Genomic DNA, 18,520 nt, shown 5'->3' with positions numbered 1-18,520 from the left:
AATGGCGGAGAGGTAAGTGGTACAAGAGTATTTCAGCACTGGGGCGAAATGCATCATTCCTATGTACTTGGGAGAGAGAAAGGGCATCAGTAACTTGAGGCTGCTTCTGGAGAACTGAGCAACAAAATAAGAGCACTCTGTAGCTGTATCACATAGAAAGACATCCAATGGAACGATGAGTCCCTGGCTGGGGTTCAAAGCTCCTCTCCGAAACCCATCTTGCCAAGCCTGGCCGCAGATCCTGAATTGGCGCCGCTTTAAGACTTGGGCAAGAGGAGTCGAGTCCCTGGGGTATGAGGCTGTTGGGAAAAGAAAGCTTTCTAAACGGACTTATAAGAATAATAGATACTACGCTGAGAACTCATTCTCCCAGGTCCACTGTTACCATCGAAATTGCCTAGGTACCTCCAAATGCACACGGGAGCAGCACCCTTGAGGGGTAGGTGCCTCTTCTCGGCATGGCTTAGCGGTATTGCTATGTGGCCCCCATGGTCAATCTACTGGATGCTAGGGCAAAATAAAACCTCTTGAAAGACAAAGTGGCTATAAAGATTGAGTGGATCAAGTGGTTAGGCTCAGCCAGCTTCACTGCTGGCCTCTGAACGTGAGTGAAAGGGATGGATATTCTACTTTGAAGATGCGGCCAAATGGCAAACTGGGATGGCGACGTGGCAGCATGAGGGGAAAGGGGGACGTTTCGCTTGATTTAGGGACTGTGGTGAAGAGAAATGTCTTAATCTGGCTCTTCTCGCCACATCCCTGTAACTCCCACTCAGCCACTGGGTAAGACTATGGAGATGGGCATGTGAAACCCGGAGAGGGGAGGGGTCTGTTTTGCCATTTCCCTGGGGAATGAGACATCCCCAGGCTGGAAGTGAGAATTCCCGGGGGCCATCAAGGAAGAAGAGCCACCAGTGGAGTGTGCTTGCAATCCCTGCCTGCAGTGGAGGAGGCAGCAGATGCCGGGCCACACAGAGAGCAGAGGATGAGGCAAGGAGACCCTGAGACAGAGCGGAGAAGCAGCACAGAGACGGTGTGACTATGAGGCAGAGCGGCAGGTGGGCTTCCTGATCCATGGAGGCAGAGGCCCAGGGATCACAGGGCTAAGAGGCTGAGGACCAGAGACACTTGACTGCTGGCTGAGGACGAGTGTTGCTGTGAACCAAAGTGTAACACTGTTTCCTGATCCTTGAGGTAACCTGTTCACTTCTCCAATGATCCTCCTTCCTCCTGGGTCTTGTCTGTGAGCTGGGTGTGGCTGGGGCAATGGATTATTGACCCCCACAGAAAAGGAGAGTGCAGGGGGAGCGGGGAGGGAGGGGGAAAATGAGGAGGTGATGCCAGAGGCTTGGGTGGAGAGCAAATGTTTGAGAATGATGAGGGCAATGAATGTACAAATGTGCTTGACACAATTGATGTATATATGGATTGTGATAAGAGTTGTACGAGTCCCTAATAAAATGATTGAAAAGAAAAGGAGAGTGCTGTGGGAGAAATGAATGGTGTTAGAGTGAGGTAAGGAAAAATGATGGGGTGGAGGTAGGTATGACCTCTGCCTCATGGCAATAGGACTTGGGCTGGTGAGGAGTTAGATTGTCCTTCTCCCTTGAGGAGTGAGGGAGTCCGAAGCGGCCTCCACATCATTTTCTCAGGGACCTGTGCAGCTTACACGGCAAACAAACTGTCTTTAGAGCTACAGGTGATCAGTCCCCACACAAGGACACAGTAGAGGAAGGGCGGAGAAGAGGAAGCTCCCTTGACAAGGTGAGTTGATACCATGGCTGCATCATTGTGAGCACATCAGACCAAACCGTGTTTTATTTTGCCATATGTGCGGGTGCGTCACCACCCCTATCACGTTCTGTTAAGGGCTTAGGGTAAGGCGGTGAAGGGGGAAGCTGTGTGGAATTGACTTGATCCTGGTATTTTCCTGAGTGAAACTACACATGGGGGGGCGGGGCGGGGGGAAGCTCAGCAAGAAATACAGATGAAAAGAACAGTTGTGGTAGAAAACTTAGAAAAGACCTTTCTGGCAATTGAGCGGCTTTCAACAAACCCTCTGACCTGGTGATTGTGCCAGGAACCATCCCAGCTGTGACAGAGCCATCCCTGCAAGGATGCTCATGGTGGTTGCTTCAAGAATTAAAAGAAGCCCAACAAGCTAACTTTTTAGAAAGACTAATGGAATATGTTACAAAATAGCATGAACCCGAAAGCTGTAACATAAAATAACAATGTTCTACATCAGAAACACACCCACCAGCCTGTGTCCAGAAGGGAGCCTGGCTCTCTCCTGACACCGTTTTTCAGGCCAAGGTAGACCAACATGGTGGCCAGTGAGTGGAACCTGATGTGAGCAGACCAAAGGGGAGAAGTTGCCGGCAGCCTGCCAGGAGATAGGCCCGCCAGGGGACCCAAGCAAAGCTAGATGATTCTACGCAGGAGCTGCCCCCCAGCCTGGCAAACGAAACACATCCCAGGCTGCCCCACAAGCTCTGATCAAAGGCTTCTTCCTCCACATTGAGAGCCCAGGAAATGAGCACCCAGCCTGGTGTGGGCACTGGGATGATTCATCACAAGACAATCATCATAAGATAAGTACCGTGAGGGAGCAAGCGGAAGCCCTGGGGGAGGGGGGGGAGGCGGCACTCTCCCTTGGCCAGTGGCGAAGTACTGGCTCTACAAAGAGAGGGTCTCTGGCTGAGAGTCTCTGCGTCACCCCTCCCCCACTCACAGATGGGACCACACCATGGGTGTGAAGCCCTCAGCGGGGAGCCCTTCTCTAGCCCACTCAAATAGAAGGTGAAGTCAGATGATTGGAGAAGCAGTGGGGTTCCCTGAAGATCACCCCCCTGGACAAAGACTTGGGTTTGGAAAGATAAGGAAATGGACTTGGTTGATCTGTGAAAAAATGGAGGGTTTTTTCGTTTGTTTTGTTTTCATTGGAAAGGATAAAGGTTCTTTATGTGTGGTTGGCCAGCTAAGTGGAATGAATCATCTGATTTCTTTTTTTCCTCCATAGTATACACGCTTTTGATTTGCAAACAAAAAGCAATGCTGTGAAAGCCCTGTGGACTGGAGAGTGTTTCTGTGGGCTCCTCCTTACCCTGGGGAGCTGGGCCTTCCCTTACGCCTCCGAGGGAAGAGAAACCCAAGGCAGCGGCACTCACAGCGCTCTATAGAGAACCTGGCTGGCTGAAAGCTTGGCATGAGACACACCGCCAGGCTGATGCCCACCCTCAAGCCTCAACCCGAAAGGGCCATCCCCAGAGTGTCTAGAGGTCACCCTGGGAAATCTAGGCTATCAATTGAGGGGGCTCGTGGCTCGAAGGGGTGCTTGCTAGTTCTACAGCTCGGGCAATGAACTGTTAAGTAATCTCATAGGAAGCACTCAGTAAATGTAAATCCTCATTAAGTTTCCATCTCTAAAATGGGCACACACACTTACCTGGACTTGGTTTAAGACCAAACAAGATAGAACAAAGCATTTTTTTAAGGCACAAGGAAGCATCAGCAATAAGGGCAGTGATTAAAAATAATCTTAAAAAAAATAACAAAAAGATAGGAAGGGGCCAGTCATTCAGAACCCTGATAAAAGCGGCAACCTACAGGAAGAAATGGGACCAGCGCCCAGTGAAGGAAGCTTTGGATATTAAATGCAAAATCATGTCCCTTTCACTCAAGTCGCATCAGTTGGTCCTTTGTAGACCCAGATGTCACACAGCACTATAGGTGATAGCTCACTTGTTAAACTTGTTTCAAAATCCAGATGACCTGGAGTCAGCCTACCCATCACGCCAACTGAATCCCTTTCTGGAGGTGGAGCTTTGGGAAGGCAGTTTGACAAACCGGAAGCCCTCAAGGAAACCAGGCTTGACACAGTGACTCCGATCATGGGCTCAAACGGGAGCAGATGGTGTAGGAGCAGGTCCCGGCAACGGAGAATGGACAACACCGAACAACAAGTACCCTGGTGCATGGCTTCTGAAGGCACTTGAGAGCAGCCATTAGTGTTTCCAATGCCCAGCTCGTTCCTCTCACCCACACACGTTTCTATCTATTCAAACTCCCGGTAATCTGTTCAGGACCAAATCCATGCTGTCCTCTTCAGTGCTTCTCTCCCGGCCAATGACACAGCACACACCGAGTGGCTCGAGGCCCACCGCTGGAGCTGGCAGGCTTAGCAACAGGTTCCAGTTCCGCCACGGACATTGGACCTGTTTTCTCATCTCTAGAACGGGAGAGACGGTCAGAGCAGCTACCCTAGACAACAGTTGACACTTAGCCTCGTGCCTGGCGTGTGGTGACCCAGCATCTTCCTCCTGGACCATTTCTCCCTCACATGCTCCCTCCCCAGCCAATCACCAAGACCCACGCTTCTCCATCACTACTCAGGACTACCTTAGTACGCACCACACCATCCTTATCCTAAAAGAACACCAAACTCCATTTAAAAAGAGAACGCTTACAAATGCAAGAGCGTGGTGTGTTTGTGGAGATGGAATGTGGCCATTTCCTTGCCTGAAACTTACCAATGATGTAGTATGGCTCTTAAGCTGGTACAAACGAACAAACAAAACTTCAACATCTTTTCATGTATTCAACCTCAGCTCTCACCATCCAGCCACATTTCCTTCTTGTAAATGTCCCATCCCAACAGGGCCTTTGCACATGCTGCTGTATACCTCCCCACGTTTCTACTCTCACTGTACCTAGCTATTGCCTCACATCTGACAGTTAGGAAAAGTGTCCCTGGCCTCCCTGGCAGTTTCCCACTTTGAAAACTCTCCTAGCCCTCTGGTACTCTCCTAGAACTTATCACAACCTGTACCAACAGTTACTTACTAGCCTATGTAACATGCACCAAGTCTGGGTTTGCACCCCCAACCCTAGCCAAGGGCCCGGTACAAAACTGATAGGCACTAATTGTCAAGAGAATCTGACCCAGCAAGTTCACTTCTACGAATCTCACTACAAGCTAGTTCACGGGTAACAATACTTCTATGACTGCAGCCACAAACTCCGATTAACCCATTCTATATACACTGCTCCACCGACTAACTCATTTATCGTCACCAGAGTCCTGGTGGCACAGTGGGTTGAGTGTTGGACTGCTAACCACAAGGTCAGTGGTTCAAACCCACCAGCTGGCTGCTACTCCAAGGGAGAAACGTGAAGCTTGCTGTTCCTGTGATTGACAGCCTCAGAACCCCCAGAGGCAGTTCTCCTCTGTCCTACAGGGTTACTAAAAGTTGGAATCAACTCAAGGGCAATGAGTTGGGTGAGTTGCAGCCCTTTGAAGGAGCTTTGGTAACATAAGGGACTACGGTAAGTGCTGGGCTAAGGACAAGGTCAGCAGTTCAAACCCACTAGCCACTCCTCAGGAGCATGATGAGGCTGTCAGCTCCCATGGAGATTGCAGGCTTGGAAAGCTGAAGGAGCAGATTACTCTGCGCTATTGGATCACTGAATCAGGATCAATGTGACAGCAATGAGTGAGTAACAAGATCCCCATGATAAGCCTATTTTACAGATGAGGGAAACAGAGGTACCAACATTAAGTAACTTGAAAAAGGCTTCAGTTTGTAAGTGCAAACAGAGTCACACCCAGGCAGGGGGCTCTAGAGCACCTACATTATATGCTACCTGTAGTTTAGGCAAACTTTAATTGTAGACACTTGAAATTAGGCCATAAAATATTAAAGCAGCGATTCTCAACCTTCCTAATGCTGCCACCCATTAATAGTCCCTCATGTTGTGGTGACCCCCCCAACCGTAACATTATTTTTGTTGCTACTTCATAACTATCATTTTGCTACTGTTATGAATCAGACGACTACTGTGAAAGGGTTGTTTGACCCCCAAAAGTGTCACAACCCACAGATTGAAAACCGCAGCATTAAAACCTCATCTTGCATGCAAAGTTTGAGGCAATACAAATCCTCCAAATGACAGTAATCTAGTCACATCGCTCCAAAGCTGGAGTGATTAGTGAACTACAAGTCCCCAGTCTCTCCCCACCCCCATCCACATACATTTCACATGTGTTCCTCGGATAACGTAAGTCTTGAATCGTGGGGAGAGAAATTATTTGAGACCTTCATCACATACTGCCTTGTACAAAGCACTTTGCTGTAACATTGTGTTTAAGAATAAAAATTTTTTTAAAAACCACTCCTGGAGGAAAATATAAGATAAAAAATAAGTGTCTCCTTAAGAATGCAAAATGACAGCAAAATGTTTGCTTGCTAGATTTTCAAATCTAAAGGAAAATCCTAGTTACAAAAAAAAAAAGTCTAACCGATCTCCGGGATCTACGTGTAACCTCCTCTCTGGGGGGTGTGCAACAGGAAGGTGGGTGAGGGGAGACGCCGGGCAGTGTAAGATAAGATAAAATAATAATTTATAAATTATTAAGGGTTCATGAGGGAGGAGGGAGCGGGGAGGGAGGGGGAGGGAAAAAAAACGAGCTGATTCCAGGAACCCAAGTGGAAGGCGAATTTTGAGAATGATGAGGGCATCAAATGTATAAATGTGCTTTACTCAACTGATGCATGTATGGATTGTGATAAGAGTTGTATGAGCCCCAATAAATTTATTTTAAAAAGTCTACACATTTCATTCTCCAGTTCTCCACATCTCTGGAAGCTAATGGTGAGGCTAATGCAGGCGTTCCTTTACTTCTAAAGAACACAACTGAAAAGTGTTTGATTATGGATGGCTTCGATGCTTCCAAACAGCAACTCATAAAACATGGTTCGTAAAAATGATGATTTTAAGAAATGGTCCAGGAACTCTATGGTGTTCGCTTTGCATCTGGCTTAAACAGAAGGCTCGCTTTCTCTGCATGGGGTTCAGATGAACCGTCCACTCCATCACCTCTCCACGGCATATCAGTCTTGCCTAATAAGGTGATTTCTCAGAGCCAGATCTCCAAAAATCCAAACACTTAGCAGTTTTGATGTTAACTCCCCACCACCACATCTGTAAAATATAAAAATAGGGGACTGTCTAAATAAATCATGGACCATCCACCACATGGAAGACTATGGAGCTGTTTAAAACAAGATAGACGTGTATTTAATGGTCTGGAAAGATGCCTGTGATTCAATACGCCAAAAAAAACTGCAGAATAATGCTCTGTAAAAATGGCGTGGCATCTGACCCCCTCGAACTTCAGGAGGGAGAGGGGACCGCCATCAGCGGCATCGGCCCCCTCGCTGACTCCTATCAGGCAGAGGTCAGGCATGTATGGCTCCTCGCACCAGCCTTTCGGTCCATTCTGACACCAACCGTGGTCCCTCCGGCTGCGGCAGCTCGGTCCTCCTCTGCTGGGTTCAACCATCCGTTGTGTGGCCACACAGAGCCCCGACAACACTACAAATGATGGGGCTTCCTAGGGAAGTATTGGGTTATAATTCCTGATCAGAAGGCTTCAGGATGACTTTTCCATCAGGACGGCTGCTTCTTAACCATGTCTGCAGGGAGACCCCTCTCTGGCCCACAGCCCAGCGAGTGTTACGAAGTTCTTTACTCCTCCAATAAAGCACCCCACTCCACCAGCAAGCCTGGAGGGTCGCTGGTGGGTCAAGAAGCCCACCTGCCAATCTCCTGGCTCTGCTGCCTGCTTTGTCAGCTGCTGCTTCTCACTGTCTCCGCGGGTACAGTTCACTCACCCAGGTTGGAAGGAGGTCCTCAGCACAGGGACCCCAGATGCAAAGGACACACTTAATGACTGGTGCTTCCTTTTTGGTGGCCCACCAGCTTGCTTTCTCTCTCCTTTGATGTCTTGTTAGATAAAGGTGCGACTCAAACAAGGGCATCTCTTGGATAGGGGTGCTAAGAGTGGCAACGAGGGTAAAGGCAGTGACTCGAGTCACACCCTCCGGTATAGTGGAGACTGGAGACGCATCCCACCCTAATCCTGCCTCATCAACACCACAGACACAGACGTCTGATTCCCAAATGGGACCACGACCGACTGTCAGCCCAGAGGCTAGGAGTGACAACACGTCGTACAACGGAGGGTGATTATAGTCACTCACAACGTGGGGGTCAGCCACGAAGCATCGGGAATCAGGGCCTAGCCAAGGTGACTTGTAACCCAGTGACCGCAAGTTCCACCCTCGTTATTTACGTGGTCCTCCCCACATCACGGTGTGGGAGCCCCAGAGACAACGATTGGAAAGGCCACGTGAAGTCACTCACTGTACCTCCTGTTGGTATGTGTGACATAGTCAGCGCTTGTTTTCAGAGACCTCTTAGGCGTACATAAGTTTGTTGGACCGGAAAAAGGTCTCCAGGGATTCACATTAACCCCCAACTCTGCTTGCCCTTACGGAGTAGACCAGGGAACAGGAGGACTTTCATTTGTCTACTTCTGAATTACATCCACGGAGAGACAGTTTTGTGAATCGAGCTCAGCCTGCCTGGACCTCAGTCCAAGCTCTGCTGCTTACTAGGCACGGGGTCTTGGGCCAGATCCGTGACCGCTTTAGCTTTTCTCCCATCTGAAAAACGGGAAGCATAGTCCCGATAGGGATGTGGCGAGGACTATGTGAGTTAATACGTGTGAAACGTTAAGAACTGTACACCTGTCACTCATATAGTAAGTGCCATGAGCTTTCACTGGGGGTGGGGTAGGGGGGGACGGGACGGGGAAGATCTGTACCATGGACATATATTGAATGGATGAATTTAAAATCCCAACCAACGAGCCTTACATAAATGATATCGGAGTACATAGGAAGAGATGAGAAGGTGTGACCAAAATAAAAGATGCTCTAAAAAATTGCGACAGGCAGCCAGGCTCACAAACAACTATATTCAGCAGCCAAAAGCAGGACTGAACCAATTGGAAGTTGGCTGAGTTCTAGGTGGGCAATGTCCAATTCTAAAAGCGGAAAAAAGACCATAAAAGACACAAAGAAAAAGAGAGAGAGAGAGAGAGAGAGAGAGAGAGAGAGGTCTCGCAAGCCTGGTGGGAAGCCCCAACAGAAGCAGACTCCACCGGGCAAGGGCAGGGTGTGGACCTGGCGTCTTGTTCTGGCTTGTGTGTGGGGAGCCCATAAGTAGCTGTTTTTCCCCCTGCCTGAAGCTACAACAAGACGGGGCTTGAAGCGAGAAGACAGCCAGCCTGAAGCAAGACACCCAGGGTGGTGATGGAGCTCTCTGCTCCTTCCTCTGCACCCAGCCCACCTCCTCACAGCCCCAGGATGAGGGTGTACGCATGCCCCCCCCCCAGGAGTCAGGAGGAGTGGGGGCTCAGAGGAACTGGCCTCAGGCCACACAGTTTGGGGCAAGAGTAATGGGCCTGGAATCCTGGGTCCCTCTGTCCCCAAATTCACCCCATCAGGCCGACCCCCACTGCTGGATTTGTAGAGAGTGTGAACTTCCAAACAGATGTGGCATGACCCTGGATGTAGCTCGGACTGGGCTATAAAATGATGGGGGTTCGGGGGGGGGGGATAGGGGGCAGGCTGTGGTCCTCCCATTTGGGTGGAAGAGTCTTCTCAGAAAAGTGTTGTTTTTTTATCAAATTCCAGGGGACCAGAGACATCTCCCTAAAGCTAAAGTGAGGCTCAAAGGTCAGAAGCCCTGGACAAAAAGAGCCCTGTACTTCTAGAACACAACACACACCTTCCAGGCAGTCTTGGCTGTAAACTAACAAAAAGGCACAGGTGGGATGACAGAGATTGGTGGGGGGGGGGGATGCTGGATCCTACCCCTCCTGCCCCAGGTCCCCCTCTCCCCCCAGTTTAACCTCTGAGAGGCCCTGGAGTCTGAGGGGTAAACAGTTTTCCTCCTGGGCAGCCCACCATTCTTCCCCTCCCCCTCCTGGCTGGGTGGTCCTGGCTCTGAGCCCTCTCTCAGATGTCAGGGACAGAGCCAGAGTTGTAAGTTCAAAGACAGGGTAAAGGCTGAAAGGGAGATGTAAGTGGCTTTCTTTCCCAGGCTGAGGAGTTCTGGCTCCCCCTCACCCCCCACCCCCAAGCAAGTGAGCAGCAGAGACACAATAGAGTGGGTGCCAGAAAGTGCTATGTGTGTGCTGGCATGAGCAAGCATCTCCATTCAGAGTAAGGGGGGGGACAGGGGGAATGGGAGCACAGAGGCAGAGGATGAAGGGCCAGAAGCAGAACCTCTACTAGGAGCAGTCCCTGTGAGCCGCTATCAGGCCTGGGATCTAAGCCCTGTCTATCTATCCCCCCCACACCCAAAAGGGAGGCCAGCCTAGCCCTTTCAGCTAGTTGCTGCCCCCACCCCCTTTCCAGCTCCCGGTGATTAACAGAGACCTGTCTGGAGGGTACAGGAATGTGAGGCTCTTGGGCCAGAAGTTAACTATTTCCAGTCTTCCTCGGCTTGGACAGTTCACAGTCTTCCCCTTCCACCCAAACTCCCAGCAGTCCAGACATCGGATTTAGGAGGGCGACTTGGGGTCCGGGTTGAGTTCTGACTCCATTGCTCAGGAGCTGGGGGACCCTCCTTGGGTAAGTGAGAAGGCTGGTTCCCTCCACTGGTTAAAGGGGGCCGGATTCTACCCACCTCATGGGGATTTTCAGGAGGATTAATTGGGGCTTACATAAAGTACTTTATGCAGTTTCTGGAACTCAGTAAGCTCTCAATAAATTTATAATTTTTATAATAAAACAACAAGAACAAAAAACCACACCCTCTTCCTTGCCAGCCCTGCTGCCTGGCTGGCAATGGCGGGAGACTATGTGAGCTGAAGACGGTGCTCTTTGGTTGGGGCAAAATCAGGACGGGGAGTCCCAGAGGGATGCTTGGGATGAGGGCCCAGGCCCTCAGTCCAGGTAAGACTCGAAGGTTCAGAGCGTGCTGTTCTCTAAGCAGGTGCAAGTGGACTTCACCCACACACTCAATCTTACCCTACTACCTAGTCCCCATGAAGCCATGAGGGCTCCCAAATCTTAGCTGGCTGGGCCCTGGTCATGTCTCCTTTTGCCTCTCCCCCATCTTGCAGGCCACGATCCAGCGAGAACACATGTAGTTTCGTCCCTGGGATCCATGATGCGGATCACACTGCTATCCTGATACTATTATAGTGGTATCCCACCACCTCTTGTTGTGTCCTCCCCTCCTGGCCGGACCCATCCATCAGCACCCCTTCCTATGTGACCTCCTGTTTTCCCTTCCCCACTTCCCACCCAAACATGGACTCTACGTAGTTTGTCTGTCTCCTTCCAAGTGAAGGGAAGGCGTTTGAGGACAGGGCTTTTTGCATGGTTTTTCACCGCTGCATGCCCCTAACCTAGCTCAATACCTGGTCCTGGGTAAGTGCTAATAAGATACTTGTCTGAGTCCAAGCATCGGGATTTCTCGTCTCCCTATCCCTATAATGACAGAGGAAACACAAAGACCAAGAGACGTTGGCCAAATGAGGAAGCTGGTGCTGGCCAGGGCAAAAAAAATAAAAATCTCCACACAGGCTAAAGATTTCTTTGCCCACCCATACCCTTTCCAGATTCCCTTTATGAAGTTTGGGGGGAAATAGCCAGCACTGACTTGAGGCCAAAGAAGGGGGAGGGTTTCTCTCCCACAACACAAGTACATAACAAAGACTTGCTGTCATTTAAAGGAGGGCCAGATGAGATGCAAGAATTCAGGAGGGGTAGGTCTGCTAAAGCGATTGTGGAGGGAGAGGGTTGATGGAATCCAGAACAGACCCAGCTACTCTAGAACAGAGCAAAGCTGACTCCCAACCCTGACCACCATCCAGTCCCAGGCGCCTGGGTCACCCCCTCCGATTAATCCAGCAATGCCACCTCCCCAGCCTTATACCTCAAGACATGCACCTCAAGACATTCAGGTTCGTCAAAAGACTGCCTGAGAATATTCATAGCAGCACTATGCATAACAGCCCCTCCAAATGAGAGCAGCTCAAATGCTCACCAAGGGGATTGTGATAGTCAAGTAATGACAACATTGAGGATCAACTCCCATTATTATTATTTGTGCCCCGCGATACAAAAATCTCACAAGGTGTCGTGACAGAAGCCAGATGCAAGAGGACACAGTATACGATTCTTTTACCGAAAGTTAAATGATGAGCAAACTCATTTCTGGTACTGGAATTCACAATAGTGGTGGTCTTGTAGTTTGGTGAATGTTACAAACTTAACATGCGCAGGGCCTCAACACCCAGATCCAGAAACTGTCCACCCAGCATTTGAGAACTTGTCTGGACCGACCACACACGCCACTAACAGGGATTCTCTGAATGGAAGCCTCAGTTGATGGGGGCAGGGAAGCCCTTCTCTACACTGGTCTCCACCCTCCTCTCCTTGCCTGGCAGAGCTGTTTCCAGCCTTAGCAACCCTTGCTCATACTGAGTAAGGCCTTCCTGACGCAGCAGGGAGGCGAGGACACCTGCCAGTGGGTAACCTAGGAACAGAGTGTCATTTGAGGAGGTGGGAAGGGAGATGAGAGGTTTGAGACCTGCTCCCCAGGCACAGCTAATGGTGATGTGGGGCAGCGTCTTCAGCAACCAGCAGTGCTTTGCTGCTGAGCCAGGAAGGCAGCTGGCCAGGCTCAAAGCCGAGGCTCTCAAACAGTCATTCCTCAGTGGCAGATTTACAGGGCACTGTGGAATCCCTTTGGCTGCAGAGGCAGACAACCGGGATTTAAATCCTGGCCTTACTGTTGACTGCCCCAAGGACTTTACCCCAAATCCTTTAACCCCGGTTTATAGCTGAGGGGGAGTTTACATCACCTGCTCTTGCAAGGTGGTCCTAAGCAGAGCAATCAACTCGAATTATTAGACTGTAAGCACTCCAAGGGCAGGGGCTTTGTTTTGTTCAAGGCTTTCAGCTGGGTAGTTCTAGAAACAATAAATTAAGGTTCCCTGGAAAAGTGAAATGTAAATAGAAGGCATAGCCCTGTGTAGGAACTCCAAAAATTAAAAAAAAATTTTTAAATCTCACATCAAAACCCAAAAGAGCCAGCAAAAAACCAGTCTGAAGTGAGCCCAGGCTCAGGATCCCACTAACCTTGCCCCACCACTAACGAAAGTCCAGTTGGATTCTCTGAGGGCCCACAATAAGTAGCTGGTCTACTGCCCTTAAGCCTGGTCAGTTATGGTTCAATGAGGCATAGGCCTCTTAGGCCACCGCACTCACATCACCCACGTGCCCACCTTGCACTTCTCCTTGGTCTCTGCTGCCACAGGACATGGGAGGCGAGGCAGGACCACAGATGGTGGGGTTCGTGCAGGGGAAAGTTCCTGCCCGACTCCTCTCACAAGTAGGGCCCCTCTTTAGGAACATTTCTGGGAAACCGTATCATAAAAAGCTATGTCAGAGGGCCCTTGGGGCTGGTTTCTTCTTGGTGGCTGCAAGCTTCTGGACCCCCGTGTTCCACTCTTCCATCCTATTCACCCTATATTCTGGCTGGGTTTTTTTTAAGTGGACCCAGAACCTGGGGTCAGAACCTTCTATGCAAGTCAATCACATAGGTTGGACAGGACAATGGGTCGGCCTTAGCAGGGCTATCACAGGTCATGCAACTATTCTAGTGGGCATCTTTTAAGTACCAGGTCCTGGGCATCTATCTACAATCCTCAGAGAAGCCATGCCACCATCTTGCCACCTCAAAGACTTTCCTTCTGCTTCAGTTATAAAGACTGGAGACAGGCCACATCAGAGTGTGACCCCAGGCAGGGCAGGGCTACGAGGGTTTCTGAAGTCCCAGTTCTTGTGAGATTAAGAGCTCCCTTGTATGATATTTGCTTTACCAGCTTCAAGGGAATGTTAGGAGGGCTAAAGCAAGCTCAGAGTTGTAGACGGGCTTTGAAGAGGAAGATGCACATACAAACAAGGTATTAATTATATCAGATAATTTCTTTGAGCTCAACTTCATAGGCACCGTGATATTCGTAACCCAGGGGCAAACAACAAGGGAAATTGTTCCTTGGCAAGATGGAAACTTGTCTGCAAGGCCAAACTTGAGCGTTCTTACGTGCCCTGAAGATACTTGTTTCAACAATCTAGGCTGAGGCTACTGTTGTGGATGGGGAGCCAGGGGTTGAGAGGACGGAGGTACAGAGGAGTCTGAAGCTAAGGACCAGTGGAGGCAATGGTGCTGTCAAGTTCGTGTGGACTCACAGTGACCCAATGCACAACAAAAGGCTCCTGGCTGGCCCTGTGCCAGCCCCACAATGTTGGTTCTATTTGAGCCCATGGTGGCAGCCACTATGTGGGAGAAATAGGACTATTTAGTATTGTTGGAGAGGACAAATAAATTTGGAGCTTCCTGGGTGGGCCCAGCCATTCACCTTTTCTTAGAAGGTGGCAGTCTGTTTCCCAGAAAGTGATTTTTTCAGGCAACTCCAGGTGAGCCGAGCACATTAACACACCCTTTGTCTCTTAAGCCAGGTGTGCTCCCTGCACAGAGGACGCCATTCTCGCCACCATGAACCAGACACCTGAGAACACCGAAGTGCCTCAAAAAGTGAAACACGCCTGACGTCACCAGGAAGCACCGGCCAACCCAAGCGTGAAATGGAAAACCTGAGCACTGCTTCCCCACAACCACCTCAAGCCTCAAAGTGACAGCTAATCTGATATTTCTTGCTTCAGTAAGAAAGATAAGGCCCCGGACAACACTCAAAGACACAGCCTGCTCTTGGAGAAAGGCCTCAGAGAACTTGACAATGGTGGCTGGGGGAGGGGGGTGTGTGTGGGGTAGGGTATAGATTTGGCAGAGGGCTGGTGAGCAAGCAGTAAAGCTTCCTGGGAAGCCGGAATGGGATTTGGGGCCCTGCCTGAGTTAACATTTTTACAGGTTGGCTGAGTTGCAGTTTGTTAGCCATGCGCAAGAATTTAAAGTTTATGAAGCATGGGTTCTTCATGCCTCTCCTAAGCTCTCTCCAGCTGAGGGTTTAAGAAGCCTGGCCCAGTCTGGGTGTTAATTGTTTTGTCAACCTGCAGAGTTATAAGGGAAAGGGAGGGAGAGGGCGTCCACAGACTCAAGGCCTCCCTCCAATCCTCTTGGAGGGAAAAAAGAAGCACCCTTATTAGAGTGCCCCATATTCAAGCATGAGGAATGGAGGGGGAGGGAGGGTGGCATATGTGCTGGTGTAGGAATACTTGGGGTAGCGGTTCTTGTTTTGAAGGCCAGGTTCAACTATCAGTGGATTCTCTTCCCAGAAAAAGGTCCCAGCAAGTTCTCAAAGGTGGGCTTGATCCCATCTTCCCTTCTGGAAGGGATGCCAGAGCCCCGCCACCCTCCCTACTGGTGGTCAGCTGCCTAGTCTCTTACTACAATGATTCTCTGCACCCAGTGCCGCCCTCCCCGGCCCCACTTTCCAGTGTTTGAAGCTGGGGTGTTGGGGGTTGGCTAAGAACTGGGAGATCAAAAAGGTGCTTTCATCTCCCACCCACCGCCCTGTAGAAGCCAGAGCTGCTGACTTGGGTCACTCTTGAGGCTACTAAGTGGCCTTACACCCCAATCCCAAGACCCTGGGGATGATGGTGTCCCTCGTGCATGGTGGCCCCAGCACAGGTGTGCCGGACCCAGTTCCTTGGCAGGCTGCAGGGGTGCAAGCCCTCCGGGAGGAGCAGGGTTAAGAGTGCATTCCAGCTGCCGGGGTAAGAAGGGGGCGGGGGCGGGGAGCGCCGAGAAGAGAAACAGACCCCGTCTGTCTGTCGGACTCACAAAGCGCGGTTCACAAAGGGGGCCTAAGAGGGGCGAGGGGGGGGGGACTGCCGGGCACAGCTCATCCCACACCTGCGCGGGGGTGAGAGGAGGAATGTGGACGGCGCATTCCTCGGCCTCGGCCAGCCGGGGGAGCTTCCCACTTCAGGACTGGGTGAGGGGAACAGTTAGTTGCCCCGCACCCCGAAGGCGGCGGTTCCAGGTTAGCGGCGACTGCGGGGGTCAAGCAGGGACTAGATGGCACTAGGCGCTAAGCTCTCCAGCCTCTGTCAGCGGGCGACCCCCAAGGCTCTAAGCGCCTCCCAGGGCTTCTCGGTGGTCCCAGAAGCCTCCTGGTCCTGCCGGGACGCCCTTCTCCCCGGCCACACCAGAGCGGCCCCCCAGCCCCGCCGCATCCCTCGGAGGGTCTCACCTTTCCCCGGCGCCTGGCCGGGCTCCAGCTCCGCGCCTCCGGCCTCCAAGGTCAGTCCTGCCTCCCCGAATCCTGCCCGGCACGGCCCCGCAGCCGCGCGCCAAGGCCAGCAAACCTGCACCAGGGGGAGACGGGGAGAGGAACGCTGCACACAGGCGGTCCCAGTCCCGCACAGCCCGCCCCGCCCCGGGGAGCCCGCAGCGAGCCTCGCGGGAACCACCTCCGCCCGCAGGCGCCCAGCCACACGTTCTCCCCGACGCCGAGGCTGCGGGCGGACCCCACCCGCCCTCCAGGGAGCAGCCCCGGCCGGGGTAAGGCAAGGCAGCGGAGTACCTGGAGGAGACCCACAATGAAGAGGAGGGACGCCAGAGGCCCCCGAGGAAACCCCATGACTGGAGAGAGACTGCAGAGACGGCCACCAGCGCGGGCTAGTGCGCGCTTAGCTCTGGGTTGCCCTGCGTGCCCCGCCGCTCGTCGAGGCGAGGGGGCGGCGGCCAGGTGAGCGCAGGCAGGTGCTGATTGGTCCGGCGCCTCGAGGCCCCGCCCCTTCGCAGGTGGAGCCGTGGCCGGCGCGGTCGGGGCGCTCCCGAAGCCCCTCCGACTCGGCCTGGCGTCTTCTTGTGTTCCCCCGACTTCCTGGAGCTGGGCTCAGCGCTCGTCTAGGTTCTCAGTTCGAGAAAAACCAAAGCCACTGCGTCACTTCGGCAGCGCGTAAAGAACCAGGTGTGCCTGCCTCGGAGCGATGATCCGAGCCGCACGCAAAGCTAACTGGGGGGAAAAGGCGCCCGTTTTAAGCGTCCCGGAGGCGCTCTGAGACACAGCGCTTGGATGATCGGGGCCAGCGAGCCCGCCCCAGCCCCGGTCCAGGGCGCAGGCTCGAGGCTGCCCTCTGCCCCTTCTTCCACCTCCCACGCAGGCCCGTCCCTAGTGCCCCAGGGTTTAAACTTGGCAGCGAGTCCCTGAGGCACGGCGGTAGCTTTTACCACAAAGATCTCCAACCTGTGGGAGCCTCACCTCGGCGTCCCATTTCACAGCCGTGCAAACGGAGGCTGTGAGAGAAAGGACTCATCCTAGTTTCCTGAGTCAGGAAGCAGTGGTGACGTCAAAGAATGTGAGGTAGGGGAAGTACTGATGGTGTCTGGGTGCCATCCACTCGGTTTCTACACGCACAACAGAGACACTGCTGTGTCCTGCGCCAATTCTCACAAATGGCCACTCCATCTCGTCCAGGTCTTTCCTCTTTTTCCCTGCACCCCACTTAACCAAGCATGATGGACATCATTCTCCAGAAACTGGTCTTTCATGATGTGACAAGTCCAAAGCAAGGGAGATGACCCTCAGCCCCAGGTCTCCAGTATCCCTCAACCTACAATAGAAATCACACCCAGTACTGGACGGATGTTATATAAAATGTAAATAAAGACTTTTAAAAAACAAAATGCAGCCGTTTTAATAGATGTCAAACACTGCTAGCTGTGAAAACAGATCCCAGGATTCTCTCTTCCGAAACATGCCCCCTACTTGCTTTCTGCAAGATAAGAGGTGGGGCTGGGATCAGAGACCTCTTGCTGCTATTCTAGATCAGAAGCACTTTCCTTTTAGGGGCCTAAGAGTGGGTCCTGGCTTAGAAGCTGTCCTGAGCTGCAACTACTGTGTGCCCGTGAACCCTTTCCCACGGAGCTGGGCCTCCCCCAGCCCTTTTCCCTAGGCTCCCTACCTCCACTCCCAGCTGCTTGGAGAATTCCCATCATGAAGCTCCGATTCATGGGTTTGAAGACAGGAGTTTCTAATGATAGATTCTTTGGTCTAACCTGGGAACTGACCCTCTTTCCCATTACAGATTTGTGGCTACACAGCGGACCACCGCCTAGTGGCCCATGGACCCACAGGGCCAGTCCTCTCTCTAGCTGAGTCTAAAGTATTGTTAGTGGGCTCCCAATTTACAGACAGGGGACTCACTTGCTCAGAATGGAACTACAAGCAGCTTTGAAAGCTGTGGCCTTTGGGAAGCAAATTACCATGTCTGCTCTGAGAAGCCTTGGGTGAGTTCTAACCACTAACCATTTCAATTAAGTACTGGATCCGTTTGACTGCTTACTGCAAGGTCTGCAGTTCAAAACCACCATCTGCTCGGCCGGGGAAAGATGAGATTTTCTTTTCCTATTAGGTGATAATCTTTTTTTTTAATTAAAAATTTTTTATTAGGGGCTAGGTGATAATCTTACAAACTCACAGAAGCAGTTCTAGCCTCTCCTACTCTCCTAGGGGGGTAGCTAATGGCAGCTAGTGGATCCTAGATCGCCCAGTTGTTGCGCTGCCGGGTCAAACTAGTTAATACATATAGCTGTGGATTAAATACGTTCACACAGCACGTTCTAAACGTTAAACTCCCTACGGGGACACAGCTAGTGCCCAATGCTGGCTGGCCTTACCGCT

General features: G+C 51.5%; 1 protein-coding gene across 1 annotated transcript in view; it reads right to left on the bottom strand.

Moving 5' to 3' along the window:
- The window catches only part of CDH3 (cadherin 3), a 37,319-nt gene extending 20,515 nt beyond the window's left edge, over positions 1-16,804 (bottom strand). The window contains exons 1-2 of the mRNA XM_075537313.1: positions 16,418-16,804; positions 16,085-16,199 (exon numbers count right to left, since the gene is read on the bottom strand). Of these exons, the coding sequence (XP_075393428.1) occupies positions 16,085-16,199; positions 16,418-16,474 (172 nt within the window). The 5' untranslated portion in view covers positions 16,475-16,804. The remainder of the gene's footprint in view (positions 1-16,084; positions 16,200-16,417) is intronic.
- Positions 16,805-18,520: the final 1,716 nt, after the last annotated feature.

This window comes from Tenrec ecaudatus, chromosome 18, assembly GCF_050624435.1.
Source record: "Tenrec ecaudatus isolate mTenEca1 chromosome 18, mTenEca1.hap1, whole genome shotgun sequence".
In the NCBI taxonomy this organism is placed as follows: Eukaryota; Metazoa; Chordata; class Mammalia; order Afrosoricida; family Tenrecidae; genus Tenrec; species Tenrec ecaudatus.
The sequence above is the reverse complement of the archived record's forward strand: the minus strand, read 5'-3'. Positions and strand labels throughout refer to the sequence as shown.